At 41.2% G+C, this 20,802-nt stretch overlaps 1 protein-coding gene across 1 annotated transcript; it reads left to right on the plus strand.

Annotated features, from left to right (window-relative positions):
- The first annotated feature begins 11,983 nt into the window (after positions 1 to 11,983).
- Positions 11,984 to 18,048, plus strand: gpr61 (G protein-coupled receptor 61). The gene is made up of 3 exons (XM_008318481.3): positions 11,984 to 12,125; positions 13,927 to 14,946; positions 15,015 to 18,048. Exons 2-3 carry the CDS (start codon positions 14,159 to 14,161, stop codon positions 15,649 to 15,651), a joined length of 1,425 nt encoding a protein of 474 aa, XP_008316703.3. The 5' UTR covers positions 11,984 to 12,125; positions 13,927 to 14,158; the 3' UTR covers positions 15,652 to 18,048.
- Positions 18,049 to 20,802: the final 2,754 nt, after the last annotated feature.

Consider the following 20,802-nt stretch of genomic DNA (forward strand, 5'->3'; position numbering starts at 1 on the left):
TTTTTGTTGCTGTATATATACAGTATATATATTTGTATATATATATTTATATGTATATATGTATATATATGTATAAATGTATTAGGGACGTCTGATATTATCGGCCCGATATTAGCATAATTACATTATACTTGTAAGAATCATTATCGGCTTTGCCTCCGTTAATGAAAACCTGGCAACCCAATGCCTGGTTTTTGCCAAATATTCTGGAATCGCTTGTGGGGTATTAAGACATTTGCTGCAGTTTTGGGTACAAACGCATGTATATGTATGTATATATTGTATTGAATCAGAAATTAAGTGTTTGGACAATGTCAGCATATTGGATGTTTGAAAAAAGTTATTGGATATCCCTAATATATATATATATATATTCTGCAGTACCACTGTGGACCCGTAGGGGCTGCACCCACCTGCTTTAACTGTACAGTCCTTAGACAGAGTCCTAAGTTCTGATTTGGTGTAATGACTGTGAAACCTCTGTCAGACAAGAGCACGGTCACACATTGACTCTGATAAGATGGAGCTGGAAGTGATTAATGTGCTGTTTCAACTCCACTACCTCCTGTGATAGGGAGAGCGTTGCCTGGCAACTGCCTGTGGCCTTTCATTGACTGTTTTGTCTACGTGGTAAATGTGGTGGCTTGGCTGCCCAGCGTTGTTCTCTGTCCACCTGATCAGAACGTCTTTTCGTCTTTCATTTTAAAGATAACATAATCTAGGTCAGTAAAAAAAAAACGAAGCTAAAAACGTTAGCAGAAAATGTTAACGACAGCTAGCAGTTTGGTAAGAAAGGTGGCAAAGATAACTTTTCAAGATCTTAATTGAGACTGTCACTTTTATTTCAGCTCAAGAGTATTTAAGATTAAAATTGTTTCTGGCTTATTTTCCGGTAATATTCGGAAAATCTTGTTCATTTCAGGTGACATTTGTCCATGTTTGAGAAGTTCTTTATATCAGACTTCAGAACTGTTCCTGTTCAGAACTGTATGTCCTTGATTTAGTTACATGAATATATTAACAAAACACTTGATGAGTCATTTGTTTATGCTGCAGATTTTATCGAGACCTCTACTCATTTATCAGGCTGCATTACATATTTACAGCATCTGAATAAGGAAGCTAAAGCAACAATATTTAAATCAGTCCAACGGCAGAATGTCAACGGCGTCATCGCAACTTGTTTTTTTTACAGTATCACCTTCCACTGGCTGCAAACAAAATCTGAAACCCGTTAAGGCTAGAGTTCCATCGAATAGAAAAGTGTTCTGTCTGCGCTTGCCGAGTGTTGGTTCCCATGGAAACACCTTTATTTATGTGTTTAATCAGAATTGTGTGGATGGAACAAGGTCAGTGATAGTAATAACCTCTCACAGCAAGTTCAGAAACTAGAGCGGGATTCAGGTCCCAATATCTTAGCATTTTGTGTCTGAAATTTCCATTGAATGTTAGCGTTAGCCAAGAGATTTTGTGCCAAATGTATAGGGAGGAAATTTTAGCTAAACAATTAGCCAAAAGAAAACTATATCTGAGCAAGGACTAAGAACACTTAGTCCAAGAAATGTAACTGAAGGAATCACAAATGAAGCTTAAAGAATAAAACAAAATAACAAATAAAGCATTTATAATATTTAATTTAAAAAGCAATAACGTCCTAAATCTCAGATAATAGCTTAATTCAAACGTCACACAATAACATTGCTTAAAGTCAACTACAGTTAATAATAAGGCAAAACTAAAAGCCAGCCAAACATAGAACTAGACTTTAGCTAAAGACCCTGTATAAAAAGGCTAAAAGCAAAAAAACCCAAACCAAACCTCAATGGCAGCTCTGTAAAACTGCACACATCTATAATATTGTTTTCATCCGAGCGAAGCCATTTTAAACATGCCATTTCTTATGAAATGCTGTGTTAGCAGGCTGTGCTCACAGCCCTGTTCACCATGATGGCTGAGACCACTGTGCTACATCACAGAGACATGGCTGCAGGTGTCAGCCCACACTGACACACTGTGTGCGTTAACAATGGATGTAATCAGGAGGCCGGGCACACATTGTTTTCTCTCACTAATTAACGCTGTCACTAATGCACTTACAAGCTTCGTTGTAATAAAAAGCCATAATTAGGACTGTCAGGTGAAAGTGTCAGGCCTGATCCTATTATTGATGTTTCTAATAATAAATGTGCAGGCACATGTGCCATAAATATACAGACTAAATGATGAAATACATGCAGAATGAATATACATACGACAGCTTAAACACGCTGCCTTCCAGTGGGCTTGTCTAATTCCTGCTAATCCTTCCCTCCAGGCGAAGATAAAGGCGTTGAATGATGTAGGATGTTGCCAAAGGAAACTGATGAGTCTCTACTAATTATCTGTGGGAGAGGGAAAAAACCCACCAATAATGCTCTGCCTTTGCAGTATGTACTGAGCCTCTGCACTCAGCCAATGAGCTGAGGTTCCCTGGAGAAGGCAGGGAAAAACCAAAGCAATCAATGACTCACAACCTTGAGTGTTTCCAACTTCCTGTGTCAGAGTATGTTCACTTGGTGTTTACACTTAAACGATGTTGGCCGGTAGACTGCATTGATGTCACCATTAAACCATGAATGGGCAACATTATTTTTGAAAATTTGTTATTGCTCCTAAAAGATTGATCGGTAATAATGGGATGTATTTGATTTAATTTTTTTTTTCATTTGTAAGGACTCACTTTAGGAGCATTGATCCATCCTGTGCAGCAGCACACTCTAGCTCCTATTTCTTCTACACTGTCTGTAGCTGCTACTCGCAGCAAGTTCAGTTCAAAGACCCTTTTTTTGTTTTTGCTCTCAGCTCCATGTTTGGACGTGTTCCCTCTCCTGCTAAGGCTGTGTCACGGTGTCTCCTTTAACTCCCCAGCTCTGAGAACATTAAGATAAAGGTGCTTCAGGCCCGAGGCAGTAACGACCAAATGACCCGGTGAACTGGACTTCCTGTTCCTTGAAAATGACTGTAACTATACACAAGCAGAACTCCCTCCTGTTGCGGTTGCCAAGAGCCCATCCAGCCAAAGAGGACAGGTTAGAATAGAAGCACTGACCACACTTGGCTTTTTTACTCTTTTTTCCACTTAACTTTCAGTTAGTGCCTGTCTCTGCAGCCACTCATGGTCTATCAAGCCTGGGCTGATGAGGGCCTCTCTGCTGCTCTCCAGTCAGACGGCAATGATTGTCCTCCAGGGGAGACAGAAAATTGCTTTTGATTTTTGGATGAGGTTGAGAGAGTCTGAGGGAGAGAGGGAGAGAATTGTCATGTACATGTGAATGAAATAGTTTGTAAAGATAATATTTTTGACATGATTACATAAAGACTAAAAAAACAAATCCCAGAATATTTATAATTTTCTATAATTTCCCTTTCAAAGATGTGCAGTCATAGCAATGATAAAATGAGACGACTGTTAATGCTGTCATTTTAAGAATACTTCCGTTTATGTTGTTTAAACTGTGTAGTAACAATGCACAACAACATGAGTGTGATGAATGTTCACAGGTGAGCGAACAATAACTGGGCTATTTACACTGTACAACTACAGCACTAATGTGTAAAAGCAGGAGTTTTTTGACTGTCAGTTTTTGTGGATCTGTTGCACAGTGAGATGAAGGATCCTGGAGAATTAAATGCTGCTGCTCTTTCAGAGAAAACACTGATGGAACAATCATTAAACCACGATCTAAGAAACCTCAGTCAGCAGCAGGATATGACAGAAGTGTTGGTGATTTTGTGAAGAACTGTGTGAGATGCAGAGTTAGAAGAATGATGATTGTTCATTGTTTTTTTTTGTTTTGTTTTTTTTTTCAATTTCTAAAGTCTGGCACTGACTGCTGTAGACACACACACACACACACACATACACGTTCTTAGTTATTATTATATATATGATGCTGTAAGCAGGGTGAGATGGGGGAGAGAGGGTGAGCCTGGAGGATTTATGTATAATTCAGGTTTTGTGTTGCCCTCAGGTGCCCTGTCACATTCTCACTGGATACTCTGAGGAGTCAGGCTGAGGTTCTGTACCTGCAGTGCTGCCCACAGGAATGCACGGTGGTGGTTCACATTTCAGCATCAAAGCGTTGCTGGTTTAGTGAATGGGTGAATCAGGTTAGATACTGCTGCAAAAAGGCTATCAAAGCTTGACCTATTGGAAACACTATTGGAAACACAGCTAACAGTTGGAAACTGAGAGTTACTAATTGCTAAAAATATTTAGTAGTAAGAACAAAAATCAGTCACAAAAAATACTAATTGAATATATATGTATAAATATATTATATATATATTTAACCATATTTAAAAAAAAAAAAGTTACATATGTCTTTCAAGGGCTCCATAGGAGGAAAATGAGTGTTACTCTAAATGTAAGAGACTTTTTGTTGTGACTGTGATGTTCTGCACACTACACTCAGGGATTTGAGAGGCTTCCCTCTTCTTCCTGTGCCTCATTAATCACATCTCTCACTGTACAGTGAGCGGAAATGTTCTGGGAAATGAGATTTTATGACAGGATCACTATGATGTTGTCAGAAACAGGAGCTCCTTTTTTTGCTTACTTTCTCCATCTTTTATAAAACTGTTCATTTACTCTGTTTGCTCTTTTATTCATCCGTCTTTCGCAGCTCGTTCTGTCAGTACACTCAGGCTGAGCTGGTGTATTTTCTTTTGTCTAGGAAAAAGCAAGGTGTCGCACACCAGCTAGTCACAAAACTAAACTTCAGAGATCATGATGTGTCACTGCACGGTGACACACCACGTAACATTTGCCGCAGTAGAAGTTTGATTGTCAATTACACTGTGATGTGAAGCCTACTTTGCTGATTTTTCACTGTCTCAGCTCGGGGACTAGTGACAGCTGCCAGACATTATTAACTGAACAGCATCTGTCTTGGTTTCACAGTAACAGCTCCCTCATCGCTCCATCATCCCCCTCCTCTTCCTCCTCCTTCACTTTCATATCCTGTCTGAAGGGCACAGTGTGGAACGCACTGTCTCTAATCAGAGCAGAAGAAGTAAGAGTGAAAAGACAGACTGAGTTGTAATAAAAACAACAACAATAATAATAATAAAGACGCCAGCCAGACACCAGCAGGACTTTGTGTCCTGATCAACTGAAAGAATCACACTTGAATCATGAGCCTGAGTAAGAATGGGACAAACTGCAGTTTGCAGAAAGCATCAGTGTTTGACTTTAACACACCACTGAACATCGGTGATACTCTGATGAATATGTATGTCATGAATAAATCTGACACGACGTATTCATTTGGTCACTTACAGTGAGTAATGTTGTGTCCCTGGCTGTAACACCATCGTCAGCTTTGAATTGAATCACTTCTTCCATGTAGTTACACAACCAATTTAACTAGTTTTCACTGTCTATACAAATAAAACATATAATATTTTATATAATTACTTTTTTATACTAAACTATTAAATTATACTAAGACAAAGAAGACAATGTAGAGCTTGCTGTAATGCAATATTATATATTAAAAAAACAATTTCTAGCAGTTTGGAAAGATCTAGCAGACAGACGCAAAAAAAATAAAAAAATAGTTAAATTATAATTTTAGAATCTTTGTTCTTTTATACTGCATACATTATATATTGTGTAAAACACTTTGTATTTTAAAAAAGTAAAGATAAAGTGCTGCATTGGGTCACAAGCCCCAGGTATTAATTGTGCGCTGACAAGAGCTAACATGCTAACTCCAATCACTTGCACCATCGCCCAGCTGTGACATCACAGGATTAAGTAAGGATTAAGGATCGTCACCCTCTGTTTCCACTAGAGGTCAGCAGAAACAACATTCTCAGGGGCTGTAACAGTACACAGTCAGCTGTCAGTGACGCCTATATGCTCTTCTTTTACTGAAATAGTTCTAATAAATTCTATCGCAGTTCCTGTAAACCGAACTGAAGGAAGAAAGAAAATGGTCTTGAATAGGAATGCTGATGTTTCAGGGTAATTACCAGGACTTAGACTTCTGATGGATGATGGGTAATCCAGAGACGGCAGGGAGCGTCTTTGCACCTTTGTTCTGCACAGTGATTAATCAAATGACTGGCTGCACGGGTTGGTTCTTAGAAATATACAGCTGCTACAAGAAATTCTTTGAGTTCAGTTTGTATTCCTGAACAGTGTGTTGCCATGACGAGGCGTTGTTGTCAGGCTGAGACTGCCAACAGCAAAATACTGAAGTTTTGCGCTCTCTGAAAAACAGCCAGATGTCACCAGAAACTCAACTGACGGAGCAAATCCTTTTCACAAAGTCGAGTTCAGTGCAGCTAAACTGTTTGAACACAGTGATGTGTGTGGAGGCTGAAGGGCTGTAAAGCAAAGCAAAGTCATTTTAATTATAATATTTTCTATTTTGCGCCCCTCTGGGAAAATACGTATATTTTCATATTTACCTTGTTAGCTTAAAATAACAGTTTTATACAAGTTTAATATATAATATTAAAGTTGATCAGTTTTTTAATTAATGCTGTGACTGTGTGGAGAGGGTAAACAATAGTCCTATGATAGAATGGGGCGCTGCATGAAACGTTTGAGCTCAAGGCAAGAGTGACTATTGAACAAAGGGTCAACACTTCTTGAGGTGTAACCTAACACTCTGTAAAATTCTCAGTCGAGATCCGTCCAAGATCTGATAAGAGTTTAAAACAAACAAGAGAAGAGTTTGTGCTGATACACAGGTTTTTATTTGCATCTCTCTGCACTATTGTCTAGCCCCTGTGTCCTTTCTTAAAGAATGGGGCTGTGGTTACTTTTAATAGATGAAGGTCAAGTCCTGCTGCAGCACGAGGGAACAAAACCCTGCAGGCTATTTCTGACACAGTCAAGGACGTGAACCACGAGCCAGGTAGAATAAAGAAACATGAGTTAAAGGCCAGACAGGACTCTCTGAGAATATGTTGCATTCAAGCACTGTGTATGATTTTTTCGTCATTAGTAATTTATCTCAGGAATTAAGACTGACATTTCCAGGTCACATGGTGAAGTGGTCAGTGCCTGGAAGATAAATATCTGGTTCGATCCTCAGTCTATCTGTGTGGACTTTATTATTCTCTGGGCACTTCATTTCCTCCCCAGTCCAAAGAAGAAAACAACAGGATTCTGTTAATTGAGCACTAATTAGGCATAAGTGAACACTGGTGTGAATGTCAGTGTGAATGGTCATTAGCCTCACCTGTGACTGTGAACAAAAACAATAGTACAAAATCAGTGAATGAATGACAATACATTTCTCATTCTGACTCCGAAAGCACCCAGATCTTTCACCTGATGCTGGTCTGGACAGATGGCAGCTGAGAAGGAACCACTGAATTATTAAAAAGGTACAGCTAATTACAACACAGACACAGATTTAAATGTATCTGTCAGGCTGTGTCGTGCCTACTTCTATTTCTGTCCTGGCTCCTGTTATGAGGTTGAGTGTTCTGAGGCGTTGCCTGCAGGCAGACAGGCAGCACAGAATGCAGCCATTCATCAGTGACTCATCTGTGAATGCAGAGAATGGCTAGTGCCGACAGAGAGCGATACGCCTGAGTGTCTGGGCTAAGATTCCAGGTTTTGTCTGGCTGGACAGATGCAGTAGATGATGTCCTGGGAATGTGATGATGATGATGAACTGAATCAGCTCTAAAACAGTCAGATTGGAGTGTTTAAAACACAGAGTTGTTTTGAGGGTTGTTATTGACTCATAAGTGTGGACTCTCTCCCTGTCTGCTCAGGTATATGATGTGGGCGAGAGTAATAAGTCTAATGTGACCTCTTAGGTGGAGGTTGTTCTCTGGAGGGGTGTGGGAGGATGGATCTCCAGTAAAGCAAATTTATCTCCAGCTAGAAACAAGCTACAATGATGATAGAGCTATCACCTGTGTCTGTATCCTTGTCAGCAGACTGACCAAAAAAGTACTGAACAAGTTTGCAATAAGACTGGAGAGAAGGTAAAAATGTCTTATTTAAAACATTATTTTTAAAAATAAAGTTTGTTTTTATAGTTACCCTTACACCTACTGGAACCAACTAATAAGGGGCAATGTTAAATAGCTACCTCTGAAAAGTCATCAGTATATTACATTTTTTAATTACCATAGTGACATGGCTTCATTGCTACTGTTATAATTAGATTTTTGTGTGACAAATGGGAGAAAACACATTCCAAGGTACACAACAAGGTAAGCAACATGGTAGCTATTGCTAACATCGTTAGCGTTAGCATTCTTGGAAATCTGTCTTGCAAGATGATATTAGATTATTATTATTGTAGTTATTGTTATTAATGTTATTATTATTATGTGTTTATTAATAATTATTTTCTAATCATTATGCAAACCCCTATGCTGTGGTTCCCTGGTGACATCACTGAAGCCCTAAGTTAAACAATTCTGCTGTGTATGAAGTTAAGCTAGAGGATTTTGAAGCTCATGTCATCCCTGGGGCATTGACGTCAGCCAAGACATTATCTGCTGCTGTAGAAACAAGCGGTTCGAGTGTTTGTAACAGTGTGTTCATACTGCTTTACATGTACATGAAACTGCAGTACGTAATGTCGTAAAATGAATCAACCAGCATCTGAATATATAAAAGTCCACTTCAGAGACCACAGGGGTTCGGTTATTTGTTAAATGTGAGAGCTCCCCCTGCTGTTGAAATACAAGACCACAGCAGATAATCATACAATATTAGGTCAGCAGATGCGTAACAGCACGAAACAATGCACCTGTGAACGGTAGAGCTTTGAGAAGAGAAAGTGAAACGATCTAATCTGTGAGTGCAATGCTAAGTGAAAATGGTTGCTAGTCCTTGTACAATGTTGTAACCTTTTCAGTAACGTGTCTGACATTTCTGGTGGTAACATTGTAGGAAAAGTATTTCAGCATTAATCAGAACAAAATCCTGGTCATTTAGTGGCACAACCTCTGTGATTCCAAGAGCCAAAAAACAAGCATGTAAAACAGATAGTTTCATATTATAAACAGACAAACAACAACAACAACAACAACCCAACAACAAGCATTTAGATAACTATATAAACACAACAATATACATATCAAGGAGCTATAGTATGTGGAATTTTACGGAATTAGAAGCCAGGGATTTGACGTTTAAATTGTAAATGTCAGATGAGGCTCTGGTTTAAGATTTAGTGTTTTTTAAGAATTTGTTTTTTATTGGGTCACTAAAAATATGTTGCCTTTCATTCATGGCAGTAATGCAACTTTGCTGTGCGAGGAAGCAGTCGAAAAAGAAAGAAGACAGAAGAAGAGGGACGCCAGTGGGCTGGTGAGTTCTAAAGTTGAGTTTCGAGTATAATTAATTTGAACTGAGTTTAGATTTATATTACCTGTATTATCTACCTGGAATTTGTTTTGTTTGGTTTTAAAGTTTTTACCACAAACTTGAGTTCATGAATTCACTTCAGACCCTCCTGATCACCGTTGAGGACAGGTACATTTAATGGATCAGGTTTGGAGGAGCCTAAGAATGGAAAGTAATGCAAGGCACTAACAAGACTAGCAGCCAAAACCTTTGCGTGTGAGCGTGTGATGAGGTTGGAGGAGGTGCAGAGGGTAAGGGAGACCCAGGCAAGCAGGGAAGCTGATGACCAGGTTGCTATGGAAACCATTGTATTCCCCTACCTTGTGATTGGTGCTGCTGGTATGAGCAAGGATCTGCTATTTCTGTCATTATTCAGCACCTGAGACATGAACACTGTGGTCACAGGACACACACACACACACACACAAACAAAGGCCCTTCTATATTCAGTATCCCTCTTCGAAACAGCTTGTTTCGTTTCCCTGTCATATCCTCCAAAAATGCTGTGGAGAATGATTATTATTTTACGTTCTTTTGACCCTAAAAATGCTGGAAACTTCAAAGAAACATCTGCTGCTGTGTTTCTATCTCCATACAGATCATATACTGTAAATGACTAAAGCCTCATTCCTGCCACAGCAGCAGCTGAGAGAGTCGCACCTCTGTAAATAATAACAGTAGCAGAGTAACTGGATCAATAAAAGAACCTCTGCTCAATTCATCTATTGATTTATCAGTGAACAGAAACAATGAGTTGTGAAGTAATCAGGGTTTGTGAGGCGCCGCTTCTGATGATGAATTAATCCCTGAGGAAATGACAAGGCATGCCAGGGATACTGATGAGCGATGCAGTTTGTTGATGCTGATCCACAGGAAGCAGCAAATAATTAATAACAAACTACTTCTTGTTATCAACTTTAAAGACGTCTACCAGCGTCTGAAGTCATGAAACCAAGGTGTTACAAAACATATATGAAGAATGGTAGTTTGGAGAAAGAAAATATTTTTTTCTCTATGTAAATCCCCTGCAGGTGGCGCTATAACTAATGTTCAAAAGCTCTAGTGTGTGAGTTCTATGCAAAGGTAAAACAGAATGATTAAATCCTGGAACGCTGTCAAACCTGATCAGGAAAATATGTGATACATTTAGCAGTTCAACAGTGTCTTTGCTGTTACTTTACAGCTTGATGCTTTCATCATGTTCCTTAGTTTTGATCTATTTTGAAATACTTAACACAAACATTAAAATATTAGCATGACTCTCCCATTAGTATTCCTTTAAGAACGACCTAAAAATCTTCAAGCTGTATTACTCACAGACCCAGTAGATTGGCTAAGCTAAAGTTCCCCATACACAACCCCCAGCATGCTGCTGCCACCTAGGGTTTAATTGTAGACCTCGATATGGATGCAGTCACTTCACTGTGGTTTTCCAGAAAGGTTCCTGACATCCTCTTCTGAACTCTGAACTCCTTTAAGGTCGAGCCCTCTTCTTCTTCTTCTCTATAACACAACTTACCAGTAAAAAGTCTCTCATTCCATGCATCCTTTATTTGGAGCAGTAGCGCCCTCTTGCTCCAATGAGGGCTTTTTTTTTTAAATTTTCTGAGAACGATGGTCGTTGAATGAAAGTCGATGACCCATGCACTTATACAACACTTGTCCAAGTGCCAGCTCAGGATCATTTCTTGATGAAGCCAATGCCAGTATCCCAAGGCCATCAAAACAGACAGTCTACAGTCCTTGGCTGCGGCTAAACGTTGTGTCCATAAATAATACAAAAGAGAGTCAGTGACACAGTGCTGCACTGGTTGAAGTCAAATTCCCACTGGGACGAGTGTGACATGCTGCCGGCATTGCACACCAAACTCTGACCGTGGCACTCAAGAGATCAAACGGTCTATGCTCTCGGAGAACCTTTCAAAGAACATCCCATCAGATTCAAATTCCAACTCTCATAATCACTTCAAACAATAGCACCATCGGGGCATTTAAATACCTCCACTACATCGAGGTGGTGGCTCAGAGAGGGGTAACCTGCTCCTATGGTAAACAAACAAATAATGCGGCTGAAGTGAAGCAGGTTGTGTGTGTTCTGTGGGCTGGGCTTTTGGAAATGTTAATCTCAGCTCATTAACGTGAACCTCTTGGATTTCTTTTCCTCTCCGTGAATCAATAATCCATCCTCGTGAGTAGGGTTTTCACTGGATTGTGCAACCAGTAGGATATTCGGTGAACTGAGAGTGAATGTGTGTGTGTTTGTGCTCCAGTTGTTGTACATCACATGTGAGCAGACAGAAGCTCTTTAAAAAAAAACCCAAAAAATAACCAAAAAAAAAAAACATAATCTGCTCTGTCTCTCCCAGCAGGAAGACCTGACTAGCGGAGAGCAGAGATGAGAGAGGTATTGTGTGTGTGTGTGTGTGTGTGTGTGTGTGCGTGTATGTGTGTGTTTTTGAAGGGACAGGGAGTGGGGGCGGTCAGTGTGATGACAAGATGAAAAGAACCAGGTGAGGAGGAGACACAGGCTCGTCCCTCTCCTCTCACTCCCCTCCCACCCTCCCTCTCCTTCTCTCTCTATGTGACGTGATGTGTGTGTAGTGTGTCAGTGTGTTTGCTGTGTGTGTGGGTGAGCAGCAGCAGCAGAGAGAGAGAGAGAGAGAGAGAGAGAGAGAGAGAGAGAAACAGTTCGGCTTTCCTTCAGCAGACTGTGAACCTGAACAGAGAACAGCAGCCCTCTCTACAGACTGAGGTATGTCAACGACTTATCATCACACACATCCACACACAAACCTGCTCCATTAACAAAATGTGCTGTTTCCTTTTTTTGTCCTGTAAAAAAACAAAAATGGGAAGTTAGGAGAGAAGGAGGGAAATACGTCTGAAGCAACAGAATTCTTTTCCCATCACATCTCAAACCACATCATCTGTGTGTTTTCAGAATGGGATTCTGCACACAGATGCCTCCTTCTCATGCACCCTTAATGTTGTCACTTGCACGTTGTACGTCGCCGCTGAGTGAAAGTGCTTTGTAATAACAGGGACTCTTAAACAACAGGCTAGTTTTCTCCATGCAGTAAACACCATAAAGGGTCATATGGTTTCCAGTCAGCAGCTGAACACATTCAGTCTCAACCTTATATTTTCCTGCTTTTTTTTTTCTATCTTCTCTTCTAAATTCATTAACAGCCTCTGGGACTGATGGTAAATTTAAACTACATGTCTTTTATTTGTTTGTTTCATGTGAGCCTCAATTTTGGCTTCTGTTCATATTTGACTTGACAGAATTGACCATAGCGGCTTACAGGTAAATCTTTCTGCACTGGATACTGCAAATAGGCTGGTGTGTGATTAACGAGCCCTGGGGACTAGAGGACTTCACTTCAGGGAATTGTGCTGATAATGTTTTGCTGGTCCTTGGAGTGATGCTGTACTCCTGAGAGCCATAAATGAACCCGTGATGAATTAGAGGGAGAATCGACCCAGGGCCGCGCCGCACTAATTGTTACATCACGGCTCAGATGTCATTTGCAGAATATTTAATTGGGCTGAAGGTGACTGTAACCCTTTGACCTATCCAGCAAGTCGCGCCTGCGTCTGTCATGTGACCGACATGCTTGATGTGGGTACGTAGGCATGGAAAGGGCAAGGCTCAAGCCCTGCACATGCAGGTGAATGCAGGTGTACTTCATGTGGAAATGTACCGAGGGCTTCGTGCTCACTCCGCAGCTTTTACCCAGTGAGGGGTTGTGCGCAGGTGAGATTATGACAGTAAACACAGCATAAAGCTTCTAACCTACAGCTTTTCTACCCTACACAGCTCAAGGTTCTCCCAGAACAGGGACTGAATCCTCTTCACAAGTTTAACTAGGAGTGAAGAGTCGCCTGGGGTGTGAGATTTCTATCATGTGTTCTCTTGTGAAATAAATGAAAGAGATCAGTGACATTTCAAAACATCACCCAACAGAGCTGGAGCCGCCGCGGTCTTTGGTTTTTCCACTATGTTAATGTTTTCAATTCACTTCTTGACGTACTGAACATGTGGTTCACTCTGGGTCCGTAGAGTTTCCCTGAGGCACCTGATTTCCCGAAAAGCATACATCTGATGATTCAGACGTCAAACGTACACTAAATGATGGTTCTTTGTTCAGTCCAGCTGTGCCTGCACCAGGTCTGGAGGCTTTTAAAGTCAAAACTCAACTCGGCTTTGACACATCAGACCACATTTACACAGAGAGCTGCGATTTAAATGAGATGAAATTGACAATTGACATGGTGCTACTATGGCATCTGTGTTAGCATTGCTTTCACAGGGGTCATTTACGTGGTGGTTGATTGGCTACGGATCAGTGCACACAGCAGGTATTGTTGAACTACGGCACACCATCGTAACTAACTCCTGGAGTGAGTCCCAAGACCTGGTGGATGGGGACAACTGCATGATGAAGTCTTGCACGAAAATGTTTACAATATTTGAGAATATTACTTTGGTTTTAAAGTTCCCTTTTGATGCATATTTGGGTTTAAAGCCACATTATCATCTTTCCCCCCAGATATTTTCAACTAAAGGTCAAACTGGAAAGAGAGATTCTAAATCTCCCTACATCTCCACGGAGTAGCTGCCTCTAGAGATCCAGCGCTCCTGGGCCCAGAGCCTGTGCAGCTCCAGCTGCCATGACAGAAACCACCGCCTCCTGAGCTTCTCGGCGACACCCTACGACGGGGGAGGATGGGTGATGGGCCCCCGAGACTAAGCAGACTGTCTCTTATTTTTGCCGTCCTCTCATGGAGCAACTTGTCACGCCGAGCTCCTCCTGGAACACATCTCCCTCCAGGCTTCCCGTATTTCCAGCCCTGCTGCATCCAAACATCTCTAACGTGACTGCTCCCATCACAAGAAGCCAAGGCAGCGTGAACCTGAATCAGTCCTTGACACTATGTGTGATGATTGTTATGGATGTGCTTGCAGTGGTGGGAAACTTGGCTGTGATGATTGTCATCAGCAAAACTCCACACCTGCGTAAGTTTGCCTTCGTGTTCCACCTCTGCCTGGTGGACCTGGTGGCAGCGGTGGTGCTGATGCCACTAGGGATGCTGTCGGATCAAATCCTCGCGGATGAGGTACTGTGTCGGAGCTACCTCTGTTTAAGTGTGTGTCTAATAAGTGCTGCCATTCTGACAATCTCTGCCATTAACGTGGAACGGTACTACTACATCGTCCACCCCATGCGTCACGAAGTGAAGATGACCGTGGGCGTGGTGGTGGTGGTGGTCGTAGGAATCTGGATTAAAGCCATAGTCATGTCCTTGATACCTCTTTTGGGATGGCTCCTCCAGGAAAAATACAGTCTAGCCTCTTCTTCTCTTCTGGTTCCCAGTCAGAGACACTGCTCCCTCCACTGGACAGGAGGCAGGATCATGCGCCTGCTTTTCACGGTGTTTTTTACATTTATTTATTTTCTCTGTCCGATGCTGATCATTCTCGTGGTCTACTGCAACATGTTCAAGGTGGCGCGAGTAGCTGCCATGCAGCAAGGCCCCCTTCCTACCTGGATGGACATGCCACGACAAAGGTCCGAGTCCAACAGCAGCTACCTCACCATGGCAGCGAGTCTCCTTGGATGGACATGCCACGACAAAGGTCTGAGTCCAACAGCAGCTATTCCACCATGGCAGCGAGTCTCGGAGGAACTGGTGCCCGCACCACCCCGCAGAGAGGTTTCGGTGGTGGGAAGGCTGCGGCCGTTTTGGTGGCAGTGGGGGGTCAGTTCCTCTGCTGCTGGCTGCCATATTTCTCCTTCCATCTCTATTCAGCTGTGATGTCTACATCCCCCACCTCACTGGCACAACTGGAGGCCGTGGTCACATGGATTGGATATTTCTGCTTCACCTCCAACCCCTTCTTTTACGGCTGCCTGAACCGGCAGATTCGCGAGGAGCTGGGCCGCCAGCTAGCCTGCTTCTTCAAGCGGGCCGGGCCCAGTGAAGGGGAGCAGCTGCCCAGCCGCGAGGCTTCTATTGAGGAGAACTTTCTGCAGTTCCTTCAAGGCACAGGATGCAATCTGGAGCCCTGCAACTCTCACAGCAGAGGCAGCCCAGAAGAGCCAGAGACAGACACCATTCATGACTCAGCTGTTCAGCAGAACATGGCAGCTGACTTTCATATCCCAGGGCAGATCCTCGAGGAGACCTCGGAGTTTTTGCAGCATCAACAGCTGAACAATGACTTATATGTCTCAGAGAAAGAAAACTGTCGCAAAACTGTCCCAGACGTGTAGCCGGCTCGTATTTACTTTTTTTTGTTTGTTTTGTTTTGTTTTTTGCCATTTAATGATGTGAGAAATATACCTAATTTAATTCATTTTCTTTTTTTATTGGCTGATTTAAAGTACGGTGCCCATTGAAAGGATTTGAACATGTAAAATGTTAAGTAAAGTTTATATTTAAATATTTATTAATTTCAGGAAATAACATTGTGTGTATCATCTTCCACATATTCTTATGCTGGAACATTACAGTATCAGGTCCGTGAGGTAACATCAGCAGATGTATGGGAAACCATTGTGGTAACCACAGTGTGGTGAAGTAACAAAGTGCTGGAGGGTGTGTGAAAGAGCTGAAGGAGAAACACCCCATTCACACTTTATGTAAAGCTATAAAAATATTGGAGCAAATGTCACATTCTTCTTCACAGAAGGCAATAATGTTCACGACACCAAATCACACACTATTATTATATTGTTATGAATTATTATTTCCAATTAATACATCTCCATTTATTATGATTTCTCTGCTCCACTATGACAGTAAACCAGTTTAACCTTTAATGTGTGGATGTGTGTTTGACAGTAGCTTGTTGAAGATCCCAATATTTAAATCAAGTGCTAATTAGGTTTTGATTAAAGCCCTTTGACAATCACTACTTTTTGACTACTCAGATATTTTACTATTGGCCTAACCTTCTGCCTGATCATTAAAACTGGACTCACGTCCACCTGCACTACATGTTTATTATGGGATAACTCAGTGGTCGGAGTAAAGAATGTTGTTTTACAATTTGTTGTTACTTTATCTGCCATCATTTTAGTTTTAAGTAAATGACCTGCTCCCATGTATGGACTCAGTCCCCACATGACAAAGGACTCCACGCAAAAACACACAGCTGGTTTCCTCAGTATTGTGCAGTAAATATTCACCGTCTCACCCAGTGAAATATTCAGGAGGATCACAGTACTGTTAGTACTGCCAGTACACAAAGTGCCACATCGGTGTGTGTGGCAGAAAGGTCATCATCTGATCTTGGTTCTAGTGGTAATATACCTCCTCAAGATATTCACATCACATGACTTTTCACTTTTCGCTTGACTTTTTAATGCCAACACTGTGGCTGCTTCAAGTGTGTGTCTGTGTGTGTGTGTGTGTGTTTTTACATTGTCTAGGTGGTGGATTGAGTCGTTGTAGAAACAACAGCGACATTAAAACTGACACTTTGTTAAAACAAGTTCAGATGCAGATAGTTTTCAGTCGCAGGGACCAGACCACGCTGCCCCGTGATGTCTGTGCTGTTTACAGGTAAACACAGGCGCAGTGTGAGTGCTCCACAGTTTGTGCTATAAACAGCCAGGCTTGTTGTGGCTACACAGCACACAGGTGTGACTGTGCTTACACATAGGCAAGATTTGCCTTTGGCCTCATTTAGCCACTTATGGAAGACAATAGCCACACTTTCTCTGATCTCAGGTGGAATCTTACACTTTGCACAAGTAACGTTGACGGTGACATACAGAACATGTTTATGTTCTGAGGAAAATCAGGCAGCACAGTTCTCTTACAAGTCATTCCATCTTCCTCGGCCTTCCTCGCACAGGACTGTCGACATGATCACAAGACACTCAACACAAGTCGTTTATGTTTTTGCTCACAGACGGCCTCTTTGTTTGGGAGACTAAAACGAACTTAACCTTCTTGTGAATTTGCTGCTTTCTTTTCAGATGGGTTTATGTGTCACGTTAAATGTTAGGCCCATTTATATTCAGTGGTTACGTTTGATCTGAAGCCAAAAAGAAAACACTGTCACTGCCATAAATATTTCACGTCTACAACAATAGTCCTCGCTGACCGTTATGGATCAACTGCTCTCTCTTTATAATAAACTCAGTGGTGTTTCTCACAATCTGTGGTCACTACAAAGACCGGTGTGTTAAGTGTGCATCAGTGAGCCATTCAATCAGATTGATTTTGGTTACCCTAGCAGCCAAATTGCCCTGACCAATCTGATTACATGCTTTAAAGTCTGTTTCTGCTGTCATCTGTTCATTATAAGGACGGAGCGATTAGCTGCTGTGAAGGTGGATGAAAGACATTTTCCCCCCGACCTACAGATATTCATGGACAGAAACTTTTGTGCATCATGAATACAGTCCCCATGTTCCCTGTCTTTTATTGTTCTTTTTGTGATTTCTACCTGAGCTGAAAGTACTGTTTGGATTCTTTATAAACAAGGTTTGTTTCGGACTGGTGTTAAATTCCCTTGTGTATAGATTTCACATCTGTTTCACTATTTTTGTTGTTGTTGTCGGTCATAGTTCAGAGAAAATTTAAGACCAAAAGGTTTCAAACGGTTATGTGATGAATATACTTGGTCCCAGTGTGTGTGTGTGTGTGTGTGTGTGAGAGAGAGATAGAGTGTGTGTTTGTTTGTCCCACTGCGTTTAAACAAAAGTGATTAACTAAGAGTATGTCAATGTATCCACCTGTATGTAAGGTGTGTTGGTACAGGGGTCTCTGAGTGGGATGTTGGTACTGGAATGAAAGAAGTTTTTTTGGTGATGTATTTTTGAAGACTTTTATTAAACTGCGATTATTGTAGACAATTTCCAACATTCAGGTTAAACAAAGATCATATTTATTTACCTGAGAGTGAGCACAGAGGACTGGGGAACACATTTTGGACCGAGCTTAAACAAATCTACACTTTAAAGTATTTTTCCCACTGCCTCAGTCTGTGACGTCATCAGGCAGTTTTAGAACAGATCCTGATTTGTATATATATATTTAATTATGTCTTTCAAACAAAAAAATAAATATACAAAACACCATGATCAATAAAGTACAATTTTATTAACAGATGTGTTGTGGGGTCCAGAGGAGGGTTATATATAATTATTAAAGAAGGTGTTGCCGCTACAGTGCCTGACAGAGGGGACCAGGTCCAGGTCTTTACCGTGTGTCAGACATCGAACTCACAGCTTTTGTTCAAACTGCAGCTCCACCTCCACCCATTAAATGACGTCACTGCTCTCTGACTGCCTACTGTGCCTCCATTTATTATAATTATAGAAATACCTGCTTCCACCCGAGTACTTACTGTGTACTGAGGCCCTCACCTCATCTTCAGTAAAGTTCAAATATTGAGCACAAGCCCAAGTGTTACCAAGTAGAAAAGGTGTTGACACTGTTTAGAGGTGATTCAAATAACTATTAACATTGTGAATAAATTTGACATAAAAGTGAAATACTCTACACTTTAATCTTAACTGTTGTTTAAACAGGATTTTCTAGTTGAGTTGATTTGCAAAACTTTTTAAATTCAGCCCGCCAAACTTGCCCAAATTATGTTATTTATTTATATTATTATTTTACTTGTGACTATTCCCTGCAAGGCCCCTGTCTTGGCCACTTTGATTTCTTACCCAAACGTCATCAACGTTCTACTTTTCACACCTGTTTCTTCATCAGCAGCTTGTGATCAAACTAACTGTTCATCACCCAAGGCTCACCCTCTCTGTTATGATTATTCTGATCTTCTTACCCTCTCCTGTGCTGCTCCCCATTGGACAGAGTGACTCATAGCTTCCATGTGGCCTGGTGCTGGTGTCGGCGCCACCTACTGACACCTTCTAACAGCCTGGCCTTTGCGCTGGGCTACAACACACCCAGTGAAAAAGCTCCGGCACAGATGCCATCGTGGTGTCACCATTGAGTCGGTGATGTGATCATCTGATTGGCCACTTTCAGCACCCTGCAAAAACAAGAGCAGATTCAGCCGTGAGTACTGAGGCTGTCTGTCACTGATCACACATGAACCCAATAATGTGAATTTCTCACTCCCGTCCTAATCCTGGCTTCTCTGAAATCAGCTGTTGCCTTGGTAACCTGAGCTGACGGAAGTGTGGAGGGGTTTGGCAGGAGGAGCAGCAGCAGAGAGGAGGTGTGGGAAAACCAGCACATTTATAGATCACTGTTGGATTTATAGACATATATATGTAATTATGAGTAGACATGAGGCTGGGGGATCTTCTATAAGGCTGAGGTCGCCACGGCAGAATATCTGATAAGGGCCGGATGATGCTTTATTAAATTGAGAAGAAAAAAGAAGGAGAATCTGTGTGCACGGGTAAAATAGTTCATCAGAATGATCTAAACGGTGTGTGAGTGACAGGTGGACGGTCCTGATCACAGATGATGTCACCTGCACCGTCCTATTGGACAGTTGACCAACTGTGTGCCTTGTGATGTATGTTGCTTCTAAACTGATAATTATTCACAGATATAACGTCATATAAAATGTTCTATAATGTTCCCCAATGTGCTACTGCTCTTGCAGTATGATATCATAAATACAAAGGATCAGTGAATGTCACAGTGTCAAAGAATTATTTAAATAAATATAAATAATTCATGATAAATACATTCAAGCCTATAAACTATTTCAAAATAAAGCAAATATTTTCTAAACTACAACTAATATGTAGCATATACTTAATAACAACACTGAATAATATTTTAATCATTTACTAGCACTTTATCCTATTACACCATACCTGTCGTCTGACCTCATGACGTGGCAGCAGTGAGACCTGCGGTGCAGTTCTTGTTTTAGTCTAGTGAGGACGCTCTCGCACCACGCTGTTCTTTCTACTGATTCTCTGCATGTTGAACTCGTGTTGATTAACGACGTTAATGTGTGTTAGTGAGAGCACCTTTTAAATTAGCCATATACATTGATTATAATGTTGTAAACCCTCTGAGTTCTAACCTGATGTGATAACATTGAGCATCTGTATAAAAACTCCCTCTACCACAGCACTGCAGAGGCTGGGATTCAAACCACCAACCCAGTGTTTACAACTGGTTCTTCAACTTCGACATGTAGAATAAAAATACATTTATAGATTTATTTAAGGGATTAAACAGTGGGTATTGTATTATAGCTGTTCGAGGCGCTTTCCCTTAGAGGGCGCCACAGGAACTCAAATAGAATAGAGAATCTCCGCCAGCAACAATAATACTAACAATATTAATAATAATAATGGTAATTATTAATAATAATTAAACATGTATTATTATTATTATTATTATTGCTGTCTACCTCTGCCAAATACTTGTACTCTTCAGAAACACATAACCCGTCCGCACTCCCCTCTCAC

The sequence above is a fragment of the Cynoglossus semilaevis genome, chromosome 10, assembly GCF_000523025.1.
Source record: "Cynoglossus semilaevis isolate Cse_v1.0 chromosome 10, Cse_v1.0, whole genome shotgun sequence".
NCBI classification, from domain to species: Eukaryota; Metazoa; Chordata; class Actinopteri; order Pleuronectiformes; family Cynoglossidae; genus Cynoglossus; species Cynoglossus semilaevis.

Excerpts from the sequence above, each read along its gene's own strand:
- gpr61 (XM_008318481.3), top strand. The coding sequence starts at position 14,159 with ATGGAGCAACTTGTCACGCCGAGCTCCTCCTGGAACACATCTCCCTCC. Across the intron at positions 14,947-15,014 it reads ATGGACATGCCACGACAAAG|GTCTGAGTCCAACAGCAGCT; the intron begins GTCCGAGTCCAA and ends GCCACGACAAAG.